This window comes from Ursus maritimus, unplaced genomic scaffold (assembly GCF_017311325.1).
Source record: "Ursus maritimus isolate PB19 unplaced genomic scaffold, ASM1731132v1 scaffold_25, whole genome shotgun sequence".
In the NCBI taxonomy this organism is placed as follows: Eukaryota; Metazoa; Chordata; class Mammalia; order Carnivora; family Ursidae; genus Ursus; species Ursus maritimus.
The window spans coordinates 40,553,612-40,579,948 of NW_024425008.1; the positions used below are offsets into that span (position 1 = coordinate 40,553,612).

Below are 26,337 nucleotides of genomic sequence, written 5' to 3' on the forward strand. Positions count from 1 at the left end.
TGCTTTCTTGGGTTGTGGAAAAAGCAAGGTCCCTTTTGTCTGAGCCTCTTAGTTCCAGGTAGGGTCTTTCCTCAAGGCTTTTCCCAATTCAGCAGTTCCCACGGATTTTGATAAAATAACTTTCCTACTAGAATGTGAACTCCATGAAAGCATGAATTTTTGTATTTTAAAATTCATTGTTATTCTTAGTTCTTAGAATAGAGCTTGGCACATAGTACCAGTGTAGACATAATTCAAAACATTTAAGCACCTATGATATGGTGCCCTGGGGAGGGTCCAATATGATTGAGGTATGCTAACTTTAAAGAACTTGCAAAGAAGGCAAAGAGATGTGTAATCAAACCCCAAATCAAGGCAGAATGAAACCAGTGTAACTATTGAGGTATACGCTATCATGGGCAGTGCTATGGACCGAACATGTGTCTCCCCCAAATTCATATGCTGAGACCTCCCTCCAGAGAGTTTAGAGGTGCGGCCTTTGGGAACAGGTTAGGTCAAAGGGTGGAGCCCTCATGAATGGGATTAGTGCCCTTATAAAAGAGATCCCAGAGAGCCCTTACGAGGGTACGGTGAGAAGAGAGCTGTCCATGAGGAACAAGCCCTCACTAGACACCGGATCTGCTGGTGTCATGAGCCTGGACTTCTTAGCTTCCAGAATGGTGAGAAATGTTTATAAGGCATCCTGGTTATGCTATTTTTGCTATAGCAGTCCAAAAAGACTAAGACCTTGTGCTCACACACAGTAATTAATTTCAACCAGAGGATTGAGGAAAGGTTTCACAAGACATTGTCCTCAAAGAGAGAATTTCCATTAGGGATGTGGAGGTTATTTTTGGCCAAGTGATTATAAGTTTGGACTCTTCTGTTTCCAAGAGATAGAAACCCATCTCAAAATAGCTTACCCAAATACAAGGGAAGTGTAACTGGGAAATCTGGGGGTGGTACTTGCTTCAGCTCTCCCAGAACTCTTGACCCTGCTTATGTGTGTATGCTTCCTTTTCTCCCATAGCAGACAGACAAAATCCATGTTGCAGCGGAGGGAGTGGAGTTTGGTCACAGATCGCTCCATGCTCGCATCACACTGGATTGTATTTAATAGCCATAGAAGGCTATCTTCATTTCAGGGCCAGCAAGTAAGATCCCATGGGAAGCCTCTGGTCAGTCTAGTTTGGGTCACGTGCCTATCTCCAGGCTAATCACCACAGTTCATTGAGGAGGAAGTATACCCGTCACCTGGCCACGGTACAGAGAGTGCTATGACAGAGCTGTGTTAATAGGGACTCATACAAACAGAAAATACTTTTGAGCAGAGATAGGAAAAGTTGCAAGACTTTTGTAGGATTGGCAGCTCTACTAGAACCATACCGAGTGGGCAGGGCTAGGACGGTTTGCTTCCTAAGAAGATGGAGAGGAGAGCACCCCAAAAGAGGAGAAATAAGGTGTTAGGCAGACAAAAACAACAGGTAACCACGACAATAACTAAAATGCATGCGCCCACAGGCAAACGGGATACAGTTTGCCGTGACAGAAATTTGATTGCCAGCGCTCGGCAGTGGGAGATCAGGCAGGAGAGTTAGGTTGGGCTAGGTCATGGGGAGCTGATAGCCACGGATAAACGGGAGTTGTCAAAGGGCTCAGATGAAGGAATGTTGTGATCAGACCTAGGTTGCTCTACTCCTCCTTTCTCAGAAACAGCCTCTGGGCTAAGTCTTCGGCAACGTCTAAGCTGTCGGGCTCTCATGACCCTGGACTTCTTCCAGTCCCGTTTGCCTTTTCTTTCTCCAGTCCACACAGTCTCACCTCAAGAAGGTAGCCCCGACATCCTGGCTGCTTGTTTCCCAACCTAAGGTCGACACGCCATGAGGGAATTGTTTTTGTCCAGCACCGAAATTCCTGGATTCTTACAAAATACACCTAAAGCAACTCCTTTTCAGTCACTCTGGCACCAACCAAAGAGGGGGGGGATAGGAAACAGAAATTACTACCGGTTGGTGGCTAATCTGTGTGGGTTATCAGGGTTAATTTTCTATCGCTTATCACATATTCCAATTGGCCTGAAAGCTTGAGAACCAGGGTCATCTTTTGAATCTTGGATCGATAAGCTGTGAATGGATTACACTGTACAAGATCTGAACGTGCCCATCTTTTTCTGTATGTGCTCTTGAAGGAGCCAGTGTGCCCCTGTGGCCACCAACCCCCCTAGTAGGAGGCGGTATTGTGGCCATGGCTCATGAATGTGTAGATTTTAACATCTTTCCCTCTTCATAAACTTTTGGAGGTTACTATGAACTGTATAGGACCAGGAGGATTATGTTCCTAAGAATGCTTAGAACAGCCGCCTCTTCCAGGCTGTTACTACAGAGCATAACTGCCCGCTCCTGGGGAATGAGATAATGAAGGGGTCCGTTCAGCTGGAGGAGCATAGTGTAACCCAGGAGCAAACTACATTCACACCTCACTTCCTTGAAATGATTAAATGTGCTTGCACTAGCTCCAACTGGGAAAACGAGAAGTGAACACTTCTAAAACGAGGGCTGGTTTTTTTTTGCCATCCAAGCGGATCACTGCAGAGATAAAATGGGAATAATGCTTCAGTAAAAACTGAAGTTTCTGAGAAAATTAACCTTCACTATTGAAAATGAGAGGAAAGAAAAGAAAACGAAAAATGCCACCTTCTAAGAGTTGTTACCGGCAGCCACTGACAGCGTTTCGTACTGTCAGGGAGAGCAGGCGAACATCAGAAGAGGTCACAGAAGCCGAAGGAAGGGTCTTGGGAGGGGCACAGAGCTGGCTGCTTCTGAGAAGTGCACCCAATGGCAGAAAGCAGAAAGCTCCCCAGACTCTTACTGGCAGAGTTTGGATTTGTGATGACAGCCTCAGAACCAACTGGTTATATTTTTCTATGACAAAGCTCACAGGAATTGAAGGTTTTTCAGAGATCAAACATAGAAGGTGCCGTGTGTGGGTGTGGTCAAGGGAAGGTATGAGTGACACTCATCGATACTCTGTTTCCCGGGAGAAAGCGTTAAGGGTGAAGTTAATACACTTGTTTTTCATCTTACTCCAACAGAAGACCAGACGTAATCTTCCTACAGAGTGACTTCCCAAAGTATCCTGATAACTGTAGGGTGGGGAGGAAGCAAGTCGCACCCTGTTACAAATAAATGAAAAACCATAAGGTGAGAGACAATACTAAGCACGCTTCCACCCTTATTCAAACACAAAGGCAGAGGAAAAGTTCATGCTATCTGCCAAGAGATTATTTTGGGGGAAAAGCAGCATGCGCACACACACACACACACACACACACACACACACAGCAGCAGCAAAAATTTTCCGAAGTACTTAAATTAAAAAAAAGTCAATTAGTTAACTTATGTTAGAACAGTTTTAGGAGGGACCTGCTTGTCCTGAGTTGATAAAAGGCCAACATACAAACACTAAGGAAGGGAGTGAAAGGAATATCAAACATTATTTCACACTGTGCAACCTCCCTACCAAGTTTGCATTTGTCTCCAGAATGGAAAACTAATAATGTTTCTGGTGTAGCTTTTTTTTTCTTAATTTATTTAATTTTGTTTTGTTTTTCTTTTTCTTGAGTATGTTGAGACTGAGACAAGAAAGGCCCTCTGTCCCTATCTGGTGGGGCACTCTTTCATAAGGGTCTTGGAAACAAAGGAGACCAACTGGGGAACTCAAGCCTGGAGCCATTTATCAAGGGCGGGCAGTGCAGAAAGCATCAGGTTACACAAGAGGGCTGTGGGTGGGGCACAGAGCACGCACAAAAATGGAGAGAGGCAGTTTCTGCCCTTGAGGAGTTCCCCATCTCGCAGGAGGAAGAAAGCCGCAGTGTGGTCTAAGATGTGGCTGGGAATGGGGGTGGGGATGGGGCTGTGGTGGTGGTGGGGACTAAGTTCTAATTCGGACTCTGTCATTGGCTGGTTATGTGATCTTACAGGGTGGGAGTGGTCACTTGTCAAATGAAATCACAGGAAGGGGCAGATCTCCGTAAAATGGAGTAATTAAATGTGATGATCATTTCTCTAAGTATATTCCAATTAAAAAAAAGAAAGTCTGGTTAAATAAAATTTGAAAAACTTTCCTTCCCTGACCACCCACAGTACCAGATCCAGTCTTACTACATTTAGGGTACCAAAGGCTCCCAAAGTCCTGCTGTAAAAAGGATTCTTTTAAATTTGGCATTTCCCAAACTTATTTTCTGAAAAAAACATCTCTTCACATTTGCCAAACATGCTTTGGAAAATGCTGATCTCTTTGCCCCTCCCAGCTTCAGAATTCTATCGTTAGTGGTTATGTTTCCTTACCGGCACCATTGCTTCCCTCCTCTGCGCTGTGCAGTCAGCCTTTCATTGTGTCTCTTGGGCTGAACCTAACATGCTGCCTCTGGCTTTATTTTTCACGACTTTATGCTATTTAAATGCTCACATGAAACTAAAACAGGGTTGGACCAGATGACCTCTAAAACCTGTATAAACCCTGAGATTTTAGGATTCTTTGAATATCGTCACAAACATCCACTGAAGACCAAAACAGGATGTAGATAACCAGGGCTGTTCCCATCACAGCACTCACGTTTACTTAATGAGAACACTGAGATGCGATTCTGTATTCTGCCATTCTGTACACAGCTCTAAACTCAATACTGCATTTCCTTGCAACTTCCTTTCCCCTTGACTAATGCAAAAGGAGAATATAGGGGGACAGTGTGGGTTGTACGGGCTCCCTAGACCCATCTTAGAGGGGACAGAGTTAAGAGTCCAGTAGGGGTGCTCCTGCCAAATCTGCTCTTTGTAGGTACAGCAAAAGGTTTTTCATGTAAGTAAATTCTTATAAAACATTAGGAAACTATACACATTGACCATACCTAATTATAAAAATATTTAGTGCATGTGTTTCAAATTCAGCCAGGGTACCATCCAATTCCCGGCAGAGGCTTGAGGCCCAGGGGTGAGAGAATATGGATAAGAGACAACTTGAGAATACCCACAGAAGTCGACTAGCCAACACTCAGAGAGTTTAGTAAAATTCTAGTTCTTTCACCAGTGTAGGATTACTATATCCTCTTTTTTGCTCTGTCTTGACCCTTCTTTAATGTTACCCATTTCTTTTTTAGCCCCATCTTCATGACAAGACTGTTGAAAAATACTTTTAAGATAGGGGCACCTGGGTGGCTCAGTCAGAAGGGCATGCAACTGTTGCTCTCGGGATTAAGAGTTCAAGCCCCATGTTGGGTATAGAAATGACTTAAATAAACTTAAAAGAATATTGAAAAAAACACTTTTAAGACATACACTCAAATTAACTTTCTCGATTGTCCGACTGTAGTAGCTGAGAAGGCAGAAATATCGACCAACCTAATTAACAAGAAAGCCATTCAATTGTTTTTCTTCCACCGCAAGCCTTACAGTGAAATCTCTAGGTCTGGTCTGCTCTACTTTAAGGGGCTCAGGTGCCATCACTGAAATGAAGGGTGAACTGACTGGGACACCACTGATGGTTTCTTCTCCCCATCGACTCTTCAGGGGAATGCAAAGCTGGCATATGGCATGTGAATGCCGTGGAGACCAGGGTACTTCAGCCCCCAATGAGGAAACAATAGAGAGAAGAGAATGAGGACGAATGTTCACACGTCACTGTCTGGAGGCTTCTCCAGAACATGTGCAGCGTGAGAATTTCCAAAGGCTGACATGCTATTTAATAGAAAGCAGTAAAAGATTAGATTCTTACGGTCTGCTTCACATATAAAGGGGTAGTTCCAGTACACTGTGTATTATGCTTTATAATACAGTAATGATAGATTGTAACATAAACATAATTGCTGCTGAAAATAAAGTTATGAACTAACAAAAGGCTTTAGCAAAGGCTAGTTTCAAAGTAAAAATAAGGTAAGATTTAATCCAAAACATTCTCCTTATTCTAAGTTTTGATAATTCCTGGGACCCTAATTGGGTTAAAATTGAATGATCTGACCAGTACTCAGAAGAATCATCAGAGCATGTACACAAAATAGAGAATAAAATTTTAATGGTATCAAAAACAGAACTTTTTGGCCAATTTAGTACTTGCTGGAATAAAGTTGCAAAATGTTACTCAGTAACGGACTTAGCTTCTAAATCAAGCTGGAATCACACATACTCTGTATATTACTTGAGTATATACAAGTACATTCCATGATAACATGCAGAAACATGGAAACAAGAAGAGTACTATCAAATCAAGATCACCATCTCTATTAATGAAATAATGAATTGAAAACAAAACACCTGTTCAGTAATCCAGAATATATCATTTTGCCAAGGGGGTTTTAAGTGTTGTTCTTTTCAAGAATTCAAATAAACTCCATATGGTTAAATTTGATTTTGTTTCCTCAACATCAAAAATGAGAAGCAGATAATAGGCTATAGCTATGGGTGTATCTTTTTTTTTTTTTAATTCCATAGCAAATTAAAAGGTTTGATAGACTTTACTCTTCTCAGGTAAAAAGGGCTCTTCACATTCTAGTGGTAAAGAATGAATCCCTTAAAGCTCGTAAACATTTGAGTGTCGCACCACCTACAGCAACATAAGCTCAAGTACCTTGAATGACACAGTCGCATGAGACAGGAGTTTGATTTTCCTGAGAACTAAATTAGACTTACAAAATAAAACAGGGTATGAAAATGACCTGAGTTCACAGGAGTCTCTAAATTTGAAAGGGATTGCTTCAGCTTTGCTAAGATTTCATCAAAAGCCTTTTATAGCAAGCATTTCTTGGGGAGTCACATATTTGGTCGTGGAGACTTGGGATCTTTTTAAGCACGAAGAAGTGCTTTCTGCTGTGCAAATTCAATGAAAGGCCAGAATAAACAAGAGGACTGACGGTGCTGTAGGAAAACCTACAGGTGAGCCTATGGATTCCACTACTTTGTTCAAGAAAGGAGCAGGTGAGATGTTCAACTGATCCAACTCTGCTCCCAGTCTGACGACGGGCAGCTAAGAAAATCCTTGCAAGATAAGCAAAGACAGCACCTTAGATGGAACCTAGTAGAAGCCACTCGGAAGTGAGGGTTGGTTGGGGTAGAGATGGTCCCCTCTAAGTAACTCTCCTCTGTACGTCAGAACCCCAGAACATATTCGAAAAGCAGGGTAAAATACTGGCTTCACAGTCTCTTCTCCAAATTACGCATTACAACTTCTGTGATTATTACTGTTTGCAAACTACTAAGAGGTCACATGTGAATTACTGGTCACTGAACAGCATATAAAAGACTATAGGCTAGCCTCAATCTGAGCTCTTCTGTTTGCTCGGTCATCTAATTCAAGGCACTTTAAAATGTTTTGGTGCCTTAGTGTATTAACACGTAACATGAGAAAAACACTCATTTACTTACCTCAAGGAGCTACCACATAGATGACTGAATCTTAAAGAACTTGGAGCTCCTCAGATGAAAAGCACTGTGGAGACAATCACAGCAGAGGAAAATTCTCCCAGTGCCTTGGAATCCTGATCTATGTGCCTTGTGTCTCGACCAGGTTTTCTTAAACACTTCACAAGTAAAATGTGTTAGTGGCACTCTATCCCTTTATATATGTTAATTGTTTGGCACACAGATGTTTATATATTCAAAATAGTTGTAGTACTCACTACTCCAAAGTTGTTTACTAATTGTCCAATAAAGTTAATGAAATGTAGCCATGATGGAGTACTTTGTGTCAAATTTAGAAAACTTTAGCTTTCTCTGAGGTACATGTCACATAATAAAAAGTTCATTCTTTTTCAAAATAACTGGTGTTAATTATGTGAAACCACAAGTTTTTAATGAAAAAAATACCGAAAGTATGCCACAGTGTCTATATATTCATCTGAAGAGTACAAAGATGGAGTTTTGAGGAAAAAAAGGGTCTTAATGCTATAGAAAACAAAGGTGGTTCTTAAATTGTTCAAAGGAGACATTTTAAAAATGTCATGTTTCATATACTGAAATAAAGCCATTAGAGGTAATAAATTATAAATACAGTAGTTCAAACATTGTTTCTTTTTTTAGCATTAATTTCTCTAAGCAAGTTAAATTCAAAACACTTGAAATCTGTTATCCTCTTGTTTCAAAGGAACTGCGGAAATAGAAGCTTTCACAGAAATGTACCACAGTGATACCACCTGGGATCTTCACATAGACTACACTGGACCTTGGCCATTCTAGATTTACAACGTATTTTGGTTAATACATTAGATTCAACTCAAATGCCTTTATACTTGGGAGAAATCAGATTGTGATTTATAACCTTACAGTTCACCCAAACTCAATTCCAGGTCGTGCTTGATTTTCTGCAGGGGGTTCTGTCAGACTCATAATTAAATGATGAAAACTGTAAATAATTTCTTGCAGACTGAAAAAATATTTTTGTCTTTTAAATAAAGTGCTTTTAAATTCAAATGCTTCTTGCCCTAAACAAAACTGAAACACACTTAAACCTGAAATCTCCATATCTTGACACACACATTTTAACAGAAAGAAATCAGTTTTGGGCCACTAATGTCCTTCCAGAGTTCAGATTGGATCTAAATTGGGTTTTGCATTATTGTCGTGCTCATGTTTGTACATGAAGGTTAAAAGAAAGAGGGCAACATCCAAGGAGGACCAATAGGCAGTGTGTGATGTAACGGCTGACCAGTAGCGGCTCTCCACGAGTCCTTCTCTGAGTTCAAAATCGATTCTGTGATCCAATTCCACTAGAAAGAAAGTCAAACAAAGGAGTAAGGGTTACAATACGTTCTATACAGACTTCACCTAGAGATGAGAATAAAAATTTAGCTAATAGAAGTGATTCTCGTAATTATCTTTTTTTTCCTTAAGTGACTTTCCACTCTAAGCTTATGGGGGAAAAAAACCCCAAAAAACAGAACACCCAAACAGCCTCAATAGCTCAGGATTCTATTTGGTGGAGTCCTTTCTTTTGTATGCTCAGATCAAGATGGGATAATAAAGGAATAAACAAAAAAATTCACTTGGTATCACGGGGTATATTTGGAGTAAAGAAATTGAGCTCAAATCTTAGCTTTCCTATTTAATTTTTGTTCCTAATCTGTAAAATAAGGAAAACAGCCCTCCTGCAAAATTGTAGGCCAGGCTCATATGCAATAATGTCTGTGGGGGTGCACAGGTCACTCAAAGGCTCCTTCCCTGGGGAGGTCCTATCCATCACCTCGCTTGGTGGTGACTTTTTGCAGTCCTAGACTCCCCACGTGGCCATGCAGTCAGCAGGGCCTCACATGTGCCTGGGACATACAAGTGCTCACTAAATGTACGATCGATAAAGAATCCATTGGGTGGCTGGGACAGTTAAACCAGAGGAACAGTGCTGATCCTTGGGAGGAAGGACTCCATTTATAACAGTGCTGTCCTCAAACAATTCAGTGAATTCAGTCAAGCCTTTTTCTAAAACCCACAGTAAGACCCTGCAATACCTGTTAGAGAAAAATCAAGGCTAAAAGAGAATTACAGAGGATTCATTTAATAAGTCCTAGAGATAAAACACTTAGAAAAACAATACTTCGATCCTTAGGATCTCCTTTAAAACTGTCATTGAGTTACATAATATTTTGAAGGAACTATCTTAAAAACAAAAAAACCACTCGAATCTTTGTTCAGAGTGCCAGAGGATGTGGGAAGTAAAAGGCGGCAACAATCAGGGAGGCTGGGACAAAAGTTGGGTGTTTGCTTTCCACTGAACTTGATAATTGCACATAGGAAATCATATCACTCTAGAGAGTGCTTTCATATAGATGTTGAGCTAATGGTTATTTTAAATAGGTACTTGTGACAAGATCCTTTGGTGATTTAAAAATGCATATAGTTGTTACTTTTCTATTCAACTATGCTTTTCTGACAAGGAAAGTCCATGGATCTATCCATACCTTTTCAGATAAGGTTACCTTACCTAAGCAGCATAAATACCAATTAGGTTATAAAACACTTGTAAAATATATTGACATAGGCCCTTTACAATTTTTTAAAACTGCTATATTGCTCATTTAAATTACAATAAGCTAATCCACAATACATCAGAAGCAGCTGAAATCCATACGTGGAACTGTGGGGTAGTAACGTCTGAATCTTTGGTCTTTTGTATTCCATGGGACATTTGAGTTGCTTTGTAGGCACATTCGGGCACAAGAGACAGAAAGGTGAAAAAAGAGGAAATTGGAATTCTCAAGCATGATGAAGAGAAGTCAAACTGTAGTTATAGAGAAAAGAGCAGAAATAAGAGGAAAAACAGAAGAGATGAGAAAAATAGACATTAATATCGGCGAAGACCACTAAGTTATAATTTCTACTTTAAAATGCCACTGTAGAATGTCTTCCTAGTCTAACAGTCTTAAGTCAAATTGTTAAGAGTCAAAGAAAGGGAAATTTTTTCTGTTATAGCAAGTATTATTAGGCTTTGATTTTGTGTCCAGCATTTACTCTTAAATGCTGTTACTGTCGTGAAACACTGCCTTTCATATACTAAACACTCAAATGCTGAATTTAATTACCATCCAGTTATAGCCTCTGTCATTCTTATCACCTACAGGGACTTTCTCTCCGTTGCTATTTATCTGTAGGCTGTCCTCATCAAAATGGGAATAAGGTAGCCAGCCTGTACCGGATGAATTGGTTTCAGTCTCTCATTTTCCTTAAGGCGTTTACAATAGGCAGTCTGGCTGTTAGTGCAGCTGACCTCACGTGTGTTGGTTCTGTAGGTGGAGAGATGCAATTAGGTGGGCCCAAGTCCCATCTTCTCTCTCCCTTTTATGTAGATCACAGAATTTCCAAGGGAGCAAAGGTCTAGGTGGCAGTACCATTCTTTACGTGCTGCGAGATGTGCTCTTGGCCAAAGCAGGGCCAAATCTATATGGAATTGCCTTGGACCTACTTTCTCATGATCAGCATATCAAAAATGGGTGCACAACACAGCTGGTAGTTTTTTCCTAGTTTCTCTCACTGAGTTAGGTCAAAGAGAAAGGAGAACATAAAATCATCACTTGGTCGTTTCTTCTCTCTTTTGAATGCCTAAGGGCTAGAATTCCTCTATCCACAAAGACTAAGATCCTGAACAACTGAAGAGAACTAAAACTGAGAAAAAGACTGTTAGATTTTAACAATCATTAGCAGTTTGCTTATACTGTTTTAAAACATGGATTCTTTTCTTTTTGGGGGAGTCTTGCATACAGGCCTGTTTCCCTTCCTATTCCCCAAAGTGAATGTCTGCAATTTATGAAGTGTGGAGGTAAAGTGTCATCAGTACTGTGCTTTCATCAAAGAACTTTCGGCACAAGGCTTGTCCACATGGATATGGTATTAAAAAAAATGTGTGAACAGAAAGTGAGCATATTAGTATTAAAATGTGTACTAAATGGACAGGTTTCTACTCTTTTAATGTAAACATCTTAACTTCCCTGGAGAGAAATTTTCAAAAACTTAACAGTTATCCTGGGGTACCTGGGTGACTCAGTTGGTTAAGTGTCTTTTGGTTTCCGCTCAGGTCATGATTTCAGGGTCATGAGATTGAGCTCTAAATCGGGCTCTGCGCTCAGCAGGGAGTCTGCTTGGGATTCTCCCTCTTCTTCTCCCCACCCCTCACTCTCTCTCTCTCTCAAATAAATAACTAAAACTTTAAAAAAAAGTTATTTGTAAGTAATAATTATGGTCATAATTGCACGATTTTTGGCTACAGGCAGACACCAAGAAAAATACAGTAAAGGAAAAAGTCTTCAAATGACTGGCAAAAGATTCTTTCATAATAAAAAAGATTACGTTGAGTTCTTGGTAAATTATGTCTTTTTATTTTTGTGTTGCCTCAGTGCAGTCAGACAACTCATGAGGTGAGGTGTTTGACATTCAAGGAATATTTACATTTTGTGAATTGTTGTAATTTCAAATATATTTAAGAATATTCTCCGACTATCCTTTATTTGAAAAAACAAAAACTCTAAAATGAGTTTTATAACCAGTTTTTGTATCTGTCAAAATAATTTCCCAACACTAATCTATCCTGAAAGATACTCAAAATACCTCATGTTTGATAACAGACGGGCTTTACTGGTAAATATAGGCTCTGTGGGTATACCTTGAATACAAAAAAACTCCAGGAGATGGCCAGATTTGCTGGATCCTCTACAATCTGGTTTAAGAAACTTTTCCAATCATATTTAGAACTATTCCCTTCCATTCATCCTTCCATTCAACTAACTTCTGGTTCTCTACATACCCTGTGCTCTGCTTATGCTGTTCTTCTCCTGAAACATCTTTCCCCTCTGCATGTCCAAATCCTACTTCCACAGAGCCTTTTGTGATTTTCCTAGGTGAAAGCATTTTCTCATTCCCTAGAACGGACAGAGTACTTTACCTGTAACTTTGTTACATGGCTGCTCATATTCTACCATATACTGTAATTATTCCTGTAGTTACCTACCTCGCTACTACAGAATATCTACTCCCTAGAAAATAGTTACTTTCCAAACCCGCATTTAACATCTTTGTGGGCAGTACTGAAGTCTGTTCCATTTTGGTATCTTTTCTAGTGACTAGCTCATGGTAAAACTATAACAAGTAATGTTAAAAGAAAAAAAGCAGGGGAAGAGAAAAAGAAGCCATACACATATTACCATTTGAATCAGTCTGGTGTAGTTTTAATTAGTGGGCTAGTTGCCTAGGTAGCTGGGATGGTTTTAAGATGGTAGATATAAGGGCTACTTGAATGCAGGATAAATGAGTGGATTAATTTTCTTTCATCCAACTAAATATGCAAAAAGCACAAGTCAAATAATTTCTTCATGGATTTGACTAACTATTTACATGAGCAGGGGCAAGTGAGAGCACTTATATAACATCATTCCTTGAGGGAAATTCATGAAGTTACACCAACACAAACTGTTGCTCGAGAGCAAAAAAATCCCAATCAGTTTGTTATATTAAAATACTGTTTTGAGGGGCGCCTGGGTGGCTCAGTCATTAAGCATCTGCCTTCGGCAGGGCGTGATCCTGGAGACCTGGGATTGAGCCCCACATTGGGCTCCCTGCTCCGCTGGGAGCCTGCTTCTCCCTCTCCCACTCCCCCTGCTTGTGTTCCCTCTCTTGCTGGCTGTCTCTCTGTCAAATGAATAAATAAAATCTTAAAAAAAAAAAATACTGTTTTGGAATTTTTATCCAGTAAGAGGTTTTTTTTTTTCTCCCCCCCATTTGAAAATAGAAAAAAAAAGTGTGAGATACTAGCAATTAAACAGAGAATTTGTAAAATTAGATGTGGTTAAAAATCCAAGGGAAAACCTGTAACATGTTTTTTGTCAAAGACAAAGCCAATATTAAAAAAAAAGAAAAAAGAAAAAGGAAAGAGACAGGAGCTGTGGAAAAAGGAATGAAAGTTAATGATAAAAGTGATTTTAAACTAAGATTAATCCTTAGTGATACATTTAGAATCTGCAGAAAACTAAGAGACTGAAAATATCTCTTATATCCAAAAATACTAATTTTTAAAAGCAACCCTATCCCTCTTAAAGAAGATTAAATGTTTGTGTTGAAACCAGATACCAGCAGCTATGGTACACCTACAGCCCTAAGGAGTAATGTTACTGACACCTGAAATAACTGGGAATGATTACATTTCTTATACTATGAAACTTTTTTATATCTAAATGTCTTACATGAAAAGAACAGTGAACCTCTTTGAAGCCTTTAGGACAATAAAGAAGGAAAACGGCCTAATGGTTTTCGTCCCTCTCTATAAGGTTCCTTCTTTGTAGGAACGTACAGGAGTATCATTTTAGCACATTAAGCAGCTAATCAGTACTTGGGTTTCAGGACCACTACTACTTAAGATTAGGAAATACAGGAAGAAAATACATATAAAATAGTCTATAATGGTGACATTCAAGCTGATCTCATAGAAGAATTGATGCAATTTTTCAGTGAGCAGAAGACCTCTAAGTAGATCATTTTCATAGTATTCTGAACACTATTCCTGACATATACCATACCGAGGGTATTATCTTTATTCTGCATTACATTTTCCGGAAAAAGAAGTTGTGGGAGATTAAAGAACGATTCCTGAAGTCTGAAATCTGTGAAAAAAAAACACAAGATGCTGTAAAGTGTTAGCTGATGGTTACAAAGGGCCTTCAATGATGTAGTGGCCAAAAGTTAGAATACTCCTCCCAAATATGCTGATTAAACCTGGCATACATAAAGTAGTACATACTTCGGTTTTTACGAAGAGCTCTTTCATGGAAAATGTAAGCATAATTAACTTTGAAATACAATGTCATAATCTGTTAACACCCAGATATTCCCCAAATTTATGCTCATATAAGTTCTAACATAGAGGCAAAACATGCTAAAAGAAACAGATTTTTTTTTCATAATATGTTACAAACACAGGGGAGTACAAGAAATGGAACCATAAAACACCTGTAAATAAGCCTGGACTCTTCAAAAGAAATGACAAACAGCTGTCTAAGATGCTTCAACTTGGTAACAATAAAGTGGTTTCAATGGACAACACACACGTACTCGTCAAAGAGAGAAACCCTGATTGATTCATGAATTCAAAGTCTGTGTCCATTTTACCCTCAACTAGCAAGAGAATCAAAGTCCGCAGCTTCAGAATAAAGGTTATCAAGAAGAACTGCTGTGAGGAGAAAGAAGAAAGGAAGCCAGAATCACCTAATCACAATGACCAAATTCCTGAGAGAAGATTTAAGGAAGAAAGGCTTTCTGATTGGCAAGATATAACAAGTATGACATAAGGAATGTCTAAATCAGGATTACACAGAAAAGTGTATTATTGAAGCAAGTCTAAGAATTAGTAAGGCAAATCTTGGGAATTTGGTTTAAAAGGAACTCTATAGTAGTTTAATTTTAATAGGTATATAGATGTCTAGAGATAAATACATGTTAACTAAGAGTCATGATGATCTCATACTTAGTGGAGTCTATAGTCAACAAGGAATTTACCATTAGGACCAACTAAGAATTTATATGCAAGAATGACAGAAAGTGTACTTATTGTTAAGCTATCAAAATATAATGATGCAATATAGCTAAGCATCTCTATAACTGTTGTCCTGAAAGAAGAAACAGGTTTCTCTATTATCATTTTGAAATTACTATGTTAAATAGTAAAAAGACCTAAAAAAACAGCTTTCTTTCCTCAGATCCTATAGATTCTCTCTTTATGTCTTCATTACCCTTTCTCAGGGGCATTAACATTACAAGGAATTGTGACTTTTTACCTGTCATCTTACAAAATTCTTTGAAAGTATTTTTCCTCCGAAGTTCAGAATTTTGACCTCTGCGTGTTGCAACAGAATTTTGTATTTTTACAGTCACATTTCTGATATTAAGTTGAAGTGAAAGCTTAAGTCAGCAATAGTATAGGAACTTATGTAAGAAACTAAAAAATGAATTTTGTACAAATATCAAAGTCTAAAATGAATTTTCTAGGCAGTGTTCAAAAGGCTTACAATTATAAAATTTTCAGTACTCGGAGACTGACACATAAATAGGATTAAGTTAAAAAAATGCTACTGGTCCAAATAGGAATGTGCAACTCAGGAATGTCCAGGATAATTCCTTCTGGAGAGGGGCTGACTGTGGAGAAAGATCCAGCCTCTTAAGACTGCCACACCTGAGCTTCCTTTTAACTACATTTTATGGATGGCAATGGATGCTGGTCATTTTAAAATTCAGAGTGGCAGACACAGCAAGAAAATAAGGCTACAAGTATCTAAAATAAAATCTGCTTAAACATTTATTGACAAAGGAAAGGAAGTTTTCTGCATTCTACAGTTATAAAAGCAGCTAGTTTGAGAATCCACAGTTCCTTATGTAAATCAATAGAAAAATAGGACTTATTAGTCTTATTTTAATGGACACTTAAAAATAAGGTTCGAAATTAGACCCTTGGAATTAAATATATACTAAATATTTAAGAGTTTCACAACTATTCAAGATTTTAAACCTCAGAAATCTACTGGAAAAAAATTAAATAAAGCTCCATGGTAATGCCAAGTCCAGCATAACTATCCATTCATTCATTCATTTCTTGAATATCTTCTTTTGCTAGGTAGCTGGGATAGGGCTGAAAGCCATACAGTGGATCCGATACAATAATAATAAGAAAGTCCTATAATTTGGTTGGATGAAGGGAACTGTGGAATTAGCAGCAGGATGGTTTTGGCATAGTAGCTTTTAAAAAGTATCAAGAATATACAGCATAGGTTTGAAGCAGTTAAGAGAATTGTTAAAGTCATATTTTAAAAAATCTACTTTATAAAAATCAGGGGGTGCCCACCCCAAAGAGATTTGTTTTATACTTAATGTTTAAGACCCCTGTGCCATTGGGCCCTGATTATTAATGTTCTTAACTATTAATTCACCAATGCAGAGAGTAAAACTCCATTTACCTGGAAACTATACTTAAAAATATAATAAAAGGTACTTTTTCTTTAAAAGCTAACTTATGCTTTAGATTTTAGAGTTGACTGCTCCTGTCAGTACTTTAATCCTCTCTGCCCTCAAGTTGTAAGGAACAACGTAGATGTGAGGAAGGAAGAGTACGAACTAACAAGCAGAATCCAGAAAGCCAGAACTGCTGTGTGGAAGGGTCTGTGTTGCAACAGTGGTCGTGGGAAGCGAGGCAACCGGCTTCTTCTCATCTTCTATTGAGTCTTTTGATGCCTCAGACGGCTGGGATGTGGTTGAACGTCCAAATCTTGAAAACAACATTCCTCCCAGGCCCTTTCCGATGCTAGCGGCCCCTGTATTTCACAAGACAGGGCAGTCAGTCTGCTGAATTACACCACACACCAAGCTAAAGAGCACCATCCAGTTACAGCCAACTGGCAGAGGAACCAAGCCCTAGTCATAGTTTTCCAGGGTGGGAACATAGGAAAACTGTAATTTATATTGTAGGTTTCTAAGTAAAAATGGTGTTGCACAGAATGAGAGTTGTACAAGCTGTAGGAATATAGCTTACAAAAAAAGGAATAAAGATTCTATTTTATTCAAGTGATCATAGTTTATTAAATTATTTGGTAAGTTTAAAAACTTTAATAAGAACCATGGCATTGACATGGGCATATATTTACTATTGATATGCTTTACTACTGAAGTGAATATTTTATAAGAAGCTATCATAAACAATCTGTATGACAAAGTGAAATATCAATGAAAAACCTATTTATAGTGCCATCTTGTGGCATTTTATATTAAGACAACCCGTAACCAAGAGCAATGGACTAATTCAAGTTGCACATAATTGAGCTCCAGCCCTACACCAAAGATTGTGGCTGGTGCTGGAGATCATTTAAAGAGAAATTAAATATCCTTGTTGCCCCCAGAGTGAACACGGTTTGAGAGACTGTTAAGACACGAATCGGAGAACTTGGGGGGGGGGCACCCTTAGAACTCAAGTATTCCCTCATTTTACAGATGAGGCAGCAGACCTTTAAAAATGATGTAACTTACCCAAGATCTTACAGTAGGTGGCAGGGCCAAGATTAAAATGAGGGTCTTGATTCCCAGACCTTCTCTTGTCTATCCAGCTATCTCACAGTCTAAAATTACAAGATCTGATCTAATTGGAGAACCGTTAGGGCTTTTGGCTCTCAATATGAACAGTCAGAGGGTAGTTAATTCTAAACACAGGGATTAAATGTTGGATGTTTTGTAATAAACAGAGTATTTTCAAGTACCCCAAATTTAATGCCTACCTTAAAAAGTGCTTCTATTTACTGATAAGAAATACTTAAGAGGAATTACCTAATATACTTGCTTTGCCTATATTTGTTATAGATTCCCCATAGTGTCGGCGGGACAAGACTGGTGAGGTCACAGGGCTTGGTATTGTTGAAATGCCTTCATTTTCTGGAATTGAGGTAGGTTCTTTTGCTGGGTGGAGAAAGCTTGGCTTCATATACTCATAAGGTAGAGGATTGGAAGTATTATACCAGTGGATCTGGACAGGTGAAATGTTGCTGTAGTGTTTCAGTATTAACGGTTCTAATCTATAAGCCTTGATCAAAAAAAGTTCAAAGAAACACATTAAGGCACAATGCTTGGATCTTACTAAACTGTTTATTCTTATTCTATTGCATGCTCAGCAGACCTTGGGAATTCAAAAAACCCTGGTATTTCTAACATGCATTCTTATTTGTTTACTGTTAATAATATGTAATTAGTCTAATTATATACCCTTAATGATGAGATTATAAAAAAACCAATTAGCGTTAGTCTAAGCTAACAGTGCCCATTAATTTGTTTTTCAGAGAAACAGATTAATTTTCATTATGTTCTGATATCATCTAACAATTAGATTTATGTTAGTCTGACCAACAAAGCTGAAGCAGTAAACAGTAAACTAGAACGATAAATAAGGTCAACCTGTAATATTTTAGGAGCTCTTAGTAAGCTCTCTTTTCAAACAGATTAATTTAGTAACAGCACAAATTGGATGCTGACACAAGACCATTTGTCTAACTTGAAGAAAGAATGATAGTGCGGAAAAGGCAATGAACGGATTTGGCCAGTTAGAATTAGAATTCCCCAAGTTCCTATTCTGGCCTCCCTCGCTTGTCAACCGTGACACCTACCAAGTTACTAGGTCTCAGAGACCCTGTTTTCTGAGGTATAGGAAGGAGAGTAATGTTTCCTACCTCACGAGGATGTTGAGAAGAACGGATAACGTCTGTAAATACTGCCTAGCACAGTTCTGACACAAACTTTATTAAAAAAAACTTCAAAAAATCACAGGAAAACTATAAAATGGGCAGTAAAAATAACTTAATACACTGACTTTGGAGCCCCCCCTTTATAATATAACAAAGTTAAGATTATACCCAGGACAGGGTATACAATGACAACTCCAGAGTTGCCCTACGAACTCAAGTTCACTTTCAAGTTATAAGGCAATGAGTAAATGTGTATTAATGAAATACTTAATGTCTAGCTGGGTGTTTTCACATATATCATACTTAATACTAACAACCTTATGAGGTAAAATATTATCATCTGCATCATATAGATAACAGTCTCATGAGAGGCTTGGCCAAGACTGCGCAGTCTGTATTTGAATCTAATACTAGTTTTCAACTCAGTAAAATTTATTTTGTAAATACAGCACTTTTGATTCTTTAGCATAGAGGAGATTTTCTAAGATTCTTGTATTTAATCAATATTATATTTACTTGGTACTAGCTAAAGATCTTTTTAAAGACAAAGCTATTTTTCTGAGACTGAAAGCTATTTAAAATGGTTTTAAATTTAGTTATACCTAGCCTTGTCCCCAAAAAAGATTTAAGGAAGCATTTTTCTCATCTAAAAATCTTACTTGGTATTAAATGGCCTACCTGGATGCACGATCACTGGAGTGTTTACATTTAAACATTATTAACAGTACAAACGTAACAGGGAATATAAAACCCTCAAATTTTATATACCCACCATGCTAAAATAAATTCATCCACCTTTTCATGTTAAACACATGAAATATTTGAATATTTGATAATACTGAATAAGGGGACCTAACAGACACATTTCAAAATTGTAGCATGCTTCAGAGAAAGAAGAATTTAAAGTGAGATTTTAAAATTTATGGTTGCTGGGTTATTGGTATCACAACTGGTAATGGTTTGACAGTCGAGAAGACTCCTGTTCTGGGTATTAATTGTCCATAGATAATATTTTTCATTATGCTCTTACACTATAACATAAACAGATCATTTCTAAGGTATTTCCCGAGCCCTAAATTAACCAAAACACAAATGTCTTAATAATAGGAATCTATGAATATATAATCAGATAAATGAACTCGTTTCTCATTAGTTCAGTTGTACCCTGCAATATTTCTTACAGAGTCTTTAGGAACGATTTAATATTGAGGGAAAAGCATCTATAACTGCTACTTACCACTGGATCTGTTGGATGAAAAATATTTAGTAACCGGTTACAAATTTCTCTGGGCAAAATATGATCTTGACTTCCAGTGTTTCCTGGGCGGATGCCACGCAATGCCAAGAAAACAGCTAGTGGGGATCCCATGCAGAAGAAATTCTCAACCTAAAATGATAAGTTGTCTTAAATTTTAAAACTGGTTAAGTGTTTTCCAGCAGAATTTGGGTACAACATAATATGTGGTAAAAATGCAAATAATAAAATTATCTTCAAATATAAGTTTTTTATGAGCTTTGTTCAGGTGGTATCTGCATTATTAGTTAATTATATGCCAACCATTAATTATTCTAAAAACCTATTTTCAGAAGCAACTTCATTTTCCTTAAGTCTACTAGAAAACAAAGAACGAGAAGGAGGAGGAAGAACTTCTTAGTTTCATTAAGCTATTATTTTGCATTAAGTAATATTCTAGGTGCTGTGAAGTCTATTGACCAGTAAGGCAGAGCTTCTGCACTCAGTTTACAATCCTGTGGGGGAGGCAGAATAAAATAAATGAATACAGGAAAAGACTGCTATAAGAGAGTAAAGAAAGAACGAATTCCAACTCTGAGGGTGTTTACACAGGAAGAAGCATTTTTTCCCATATTGTTTGAAATTTTTTTAAATTCCAGTATAATTAAGTGTTTATTAGTTTCAGGTGTACAATATAGTGATTCGACAACTCTACACATTACTCAGAGCTCATCACAGTAAGTGTACTCTTAATCCCCTTCACCTAGTTCACCCATCACGACCCACCTCTCCTCTCCTCCTGGCAACGACCAGTTAGCTCTAGGTATTTAAAGGATCTATGTGTTTGTCTTTTTGTCAATTTGTTTCTTAAATTCCACAAATGAGCGAAATCATAATGGTACTCGTCTCTGACTTATTCCACATAGCATTACACCCACTAGATCCATCCACATTGTTGTAAAAGGCAAGATTTCATTCTTGTTTATGGCTAATATTCCCTGGCACATATATATCACATCTTCTTCATCCATTCATCTATCAATGGACATTTACGTTTCTGCCATAATTTGGTTATTGTAAATAATGCTGCAGTAAATATAGGGGAGCACATACCTTTTCAAATTAGTGTTTCTGTATTCTTTGGGTTAGTACCCAGTGGTGAATTACCGGATTGTACGGTAATTCTGTTTTTAATGTCTTGAGGAACCTCCATACTGTCTCCCACAGTGGCTGCACTAGTTTGCATTCCTACCAACAGTCCACGAGGGCTCCTTTTTCTCCATGTCCTCACCCACACTTGTTGTTTCTTGTGTCGTTAATTTTAGCCTTTCTGACAGGTGTCAGGTGGTATCTCATTGAAGCTTTGATATGCATTTCCCTGATGGGGAGTGATGCTGGCACCTTTTCATGTGTCTGTGGGCTACCTGTATGTCTTCTTTGGAGAACTGTCTGTTCATGTCTTCTGCTACACAGGAGGAAGCATTCACGTTGGTGATAAAAGGTAAAAAGGATTTCTACATTTGGGGCTGGGTCATTGGGGCCAGAAAGGAGGACATTTTAGATTGACAGAATCACTGTGAACTAAACCAGAGGCCGGAAAGAATCTGGCTCAATTTAGAAAATAGAAATAGATAGAGTTGAAAAATTGCGTGTCAGGAAAATGTAACTTGGAATGAGAATGTACAGAACCTTGACTATTTGACTAAAAGAAGTAGGACTTAATTGATTTTATAGGTAGTAAAGAACAGGATTTGACCCATGTTTTAGGAGGTTGGTAAACTTGGTAGTAGTCTGTGGATGAACCAGAAAACTGAGAGTCTGGTGACTCAGAGACAAGTTAGGAAACTACAGAAAGTGTTTAGGCAAAAGCTAATCTGAACTGGGCAGGACAGGATGTTCCATTCAGAAATGGAAATGGGAGAAGTGAGGGTGGAATCAACATGACTGAAAGGAGATGGGGATGAGGAATGAGTCAGAGGCAAGTTACAAGCTTTGGGCCTTGCTGACTGGGAGAGTGAAAGGAAATGGAGAGCCAGGATAATGCAGTATACATGGAAGCCATGGGAGAGGGTTTCTAGAAAACTAGTGTGGTCAGCAGCACTGGATTATATACAGTACGCCATACCTCTCCCCGCTAAGGTCACCCTACATCTCTCATATGTCCCTTGATCCTGATAAGTGAGACATCTCCAATTCATCCTTCCCTCTCCTCCCCAACAGCAAAGAAGTTATTCCAACAGACTCCAACACTGTTCATAGCCTTTCATCTGGACTGCACTGTAACTATATTGGCTTTTTTTGTTTGTTTTTAAAGATTTTATTTATTCATTTGTCAGAGAGAGAGAGAGAGAGCACAAGCAGGGGGAGCGGAAGGCAGAGGGAGAAGCCCGCAAGGAGTCTGATGTAGGGACTGATCCCAGGACTCTGAGATTATGACCTGAGCTGAAGGCAGACTCCCAACCAACTGAGCCCCCAGGCATCCCACGCACTGTAACTATATTGTAATTACCCTTGTCCCTGACTCCAATTTTATGTACCTTTAGTCTCTTTCCCCCACTGCATCCAAAGTGATTCTTTTTTCCCAAATGAATGAATATATATTTTGAAAATGGTACCTTTATGTTAAAGAAGGTATGAGAAACTTTTTGTTTGTTTTTAAAGGACTGGTAACTTCGACATGTCTGAAGCCTGAAGAAAATTAACTTGTGTTAATTAAAATTATAGGAAAAAGCATTTGAAATAGTGACACAGGTGAAAACACCAATTTTGAAAGGATTAAGATAATTAAGATAATAAAGGATAGAGAAAGATACAAAAAAATAGTTGAGATAGAAGCTATGTAAATCCTTTCTCTTTTTTGTAAATCTTTCTGCTTGATACACACACGTATATATTTAGATTGACAGAATCACTGTGAACTAAACCAGAGGCCGGTTTACACCTAGCAAATGCTTTATGCTTTGGTCAGGCGTTTCATAAATGTTTGTTAAATTGCCACATCCCTGGAATAAATAACTTTTCTTTATGATTGGTATGCAGTTTCACAGACAAACACACCAAGTAATTATTCTAGTAATGACCGCTTTAGTGATATCTACACCCATCAAAGGATTTTAAAGGTGAAAAAGAGCTTCAGACATTTAATCTAACCTCCTTGTCCGGAGACGAGTAAAAAGATGAATTCAGGATCTTAAATGATTTGGCTGCCAGTACATAATCAGTTAGCAGCAAAGCTTCATCATCAGAAACAAAATTTCCCACTCTCCACACCAGTATTTGTCAATAGTTTGCTTTTTTCTAAGTTCAGTGGTCACCTATAACAGATCTAACATCTGTATTCTGAAAGTAAACCCATCTATTCTGCTCCTCTTAGATCTCTGGAGTCCTAAATATTTGCCAATTCATCAGATATTCCTTTTTAAATTTCAGATTTCTGTATTTTTTCTCCATGAGTAATTAAATAACAACTAAAAATCCGTATTATTAGATGACATGTGACTATGTTTTAGAAGAGTACACAATTACAGTGCATAAGCTCTAGTAATATGATATTGAATTTTGAGAACCTAATGTACTTGGAGGATCATACTCAAGTCTCCAGTAAAAACCCAGGACTTGAAATACAAGAGTTTACTTTTTCTATCAGATCAGTTCTACATATTTAACACATTGATTATATATAATAATGGTGGTAGAGATGGAACTCAAATTCCAGGTGGAGAGGACTCCAAAAACCACGCTCATATGATTTTTAAATAGAAGTTATACCTTTACCGTATGGCTTTTAAATATGCTAAGTTTAAAAAGAAAACATTGTAAGTCATTGAGATAGGCTCAGTAAGAAAATTCTGATTAAAAAAAATTTCTGCATCATTCCATCACTCAACCTGGATATTAAGTTCCTGTGATAAAAGAAAGAGGTTTCAAGAAGAGATAATATAGTACACTATCCCTGGATATACATTCAAATGGAAATGAGTCTTGAGGAACTTGTGCCAGGCTCCATTTAACACTGCAAACAAGTTCTCTGTTATGCAGCTATAGGCTGTATCCTTTCCAACAGTCAGGTCAATGTTCACATCTCTCTGTCACTTTTTATTCTTCTAAATCACTGCTTTCAACAGCTCCATTCTGATGCTCAAAAACCCTGAAAAGTTTCCCACTGTCCAGTCAAATATAAGTTCTTTATTTCTCGCTTTTCCTATTATCCCACAGCCCCTTGCCCAATCCTGTGCATTCTAGCTGAACTGTTTTGCCTGCCCTAAACTAACCACATACATCCCATCTTGTGTTTGTCATATACTTCTCATGGAAAGAAATGCCAGCTTTCCATCCCTAAAATCATCACTGATTATACTTCTACTTATTTTTCCTATCAGCCACAACTAGCTGGTTACTGAGGTTTGTTAATTCTAAATGCTAAATATTTCCCAAATCTGTCTTTTTCTCTTCCCGCTATTTGAGATTATTTCATGTTCTTGGAGGTACTATGAAGTCATACTCTTCCACATCTTTGTTATGCCGTTCCTTTTATTCAGAATAGCATTTCTCCTTTCCTCCGCTTGGCAATATCCAATTTACTGAGATCAAGTACAAATGTCATTCCTTTGTAAACCTTTCCAGGCAAAATTAAACCCCCTCTCTCCTGTATATATCATTCTATACCCTGCTAATAGTACCAATAACACTGTGTTACAGATCCTGAGGGTTGGGGAACCATCTTGTCCATTCTTTTCCTTGTAGAACCCCCAAACTAGCAATGGCCAACACATAGTATGTGTTCTAATATACATTCAATTGAAAGAAAAATTCACATTTCACTTGAATGCTAATGTCATGCTTCAAATGATGTTTGAAAAGAAATTGAGCTGAATAATGAAAATCTCATCTCTCTTTCCTTACCTTAAATTTTAAGGCAGGTGTTTGTGTCATGGATGATGCCTTCAATCCATGTAGTCGTTCTTCTATTTCTCTCAGCCTAGGAAGCAGTATGAGATTACATACTAATATTTATATTTATAATTTCATAAATATTAGACGCTTACTAGTTCACTAAAGAAAAGGATGACCCATTATCCAATCCCTCAAACTAATCCCTACTGACAGTATTTAACAAATGCATCTGCTGTAGTCTATAAATGTTTATAAAATGATTAGTAAAAGTAGCCCTACTCTTCATAATAGCTGCTGTTAATAGCTTTTGGGGAGGATCCTTCAGAAAAATGTGAGGCAAATACAAGCATATATACATCTTAAAAAACACACACACCGAATGTTCATACCATATGCACTGTTCTAGGTCTTTCTTTTTTTCTACTTTTTTTTTTTTTAATTAAGATTTTATTTATTTATTTGACAGAGAGAGAGGCAGCAAGAGAGGGAACACAGCAGGGGGAGTGGGAGAGGAAGAAGCAGGCTCCCAGTGGAGCAGGGAGCCCGATGCAGGGCTCGATCCCAGGACCCTGGGATCACGCCCTGAGCCGAAGGCAGATGCTTAACAACTGAGCCACCTAGGTGCCCCCTTTTTTTTTCTACATTTAATGATGAATCTTGGAGGTCTTTTCATTTCATCGCCTCGTGATCTACTTCAATCTTTGTAACAGCTGTGTCATTGTCCTTCATACAGATCAACCACAGTTTATTAATTCTCTGCTGATGAGATGGGTTATTTCAATTTTTTCCCATTATAATGCTCTGTATCTACTTACATTTAATAAATAACAGAACTAATTTTTTTAAAAGGTGCAGTTCATTTTCTAAACCTGATTTTTTTTTAAACTGGATTTTATGTCTCAAATGCTGCTCCGCTTATATTTTCTCTCAAAACTATCAATTATTTCGACACTACAAAATTCATGTATCTAGCCTATGGTACTTAATAATATTCTAAATGAAATCCTTAGACAACTTCTATAAGACTAAAATAAATCCAAGGCTTCCTGAATAAAAGTATTAGTCAACTAAATTGGTTGTTTTTATATGATGCTACCTATCACGATCAGGGACTTTTCGCTATTCCACTAGAACTGACGGGATGCGTTAAGAGCACAGAGAAGAACAGAGCACGTAACCACAGCTGAAGACAGGAATGTGGTAAAGAGTTATAAGACAGTATCAGGAAGGCCACAAGTGATCCAATAATCGTGAATCTGTGAAAAAATTGGCCAAGGAAAAAAGGGCTTTAAAATTATTTTCAGAATAATAAGACAGACAAAGGCCCATCTCTAAGATTCATAAAAACTATGAAGGATTATAAACTGGTAAACATTTTCGATAAGGATGCTGTGTGGTGACTCAGCTTGGAATAAGCTTTAGCTTTCGCTCCTAATATTGTGAAGAAGAGATGGAAGGAAAAAGAAGATGATGACAAAACAACTTTGTGGTACTGGAACAC

The 26,337-nt window shown here is 38.0% G+C and overlaps 1 protein-coding gene across 2 annotated transcripts in view; it reads right to left on the bottom strand.

Moving 5' to 3' along the window:
* Positions 1-6,028: 6,028 nt before the first annotated feature.
* Positions 6,029-26,337, bottom strand: part of DDHD1 (DDHD domain containing 1) — an 89,155-nt gene continuing 68,846 nt past the window's right edge. The window contains exons 8-13 of one of the 2 annotated variants that reach the window (XM_040641846.1): positions 24,846-24,921; positions 19,947-20,096; positions 17,802-18,054; positions 16,607-16,798; positions 14,018-14,101; positions 6,029-8,731 (exon numbers count right to left, since the gene is read on the bottom strand). In XM_040641846.1, the coding sequence (XP_040497780.1) occupies positions 8,550-8,731; positions 14,018-14,101; positions 16,607-16,798; positions 17,802-18,054; positions 19,947-20,096; positions 24,846-24,921 (937 nt within the window). In that variant the 3' untranslated portion in view covers positions 6,029-8,549. The remainder of the gene's footprint in view (positions 8,732-14,017; positions 14,102-16,606; positions 16,799-17,801; positions 18,055-19,946; positions 20,097-24,845; positions 24,922-26,337) is intronic. The other variant, XM_040641847.1, reaches the window with a different exon arrangement.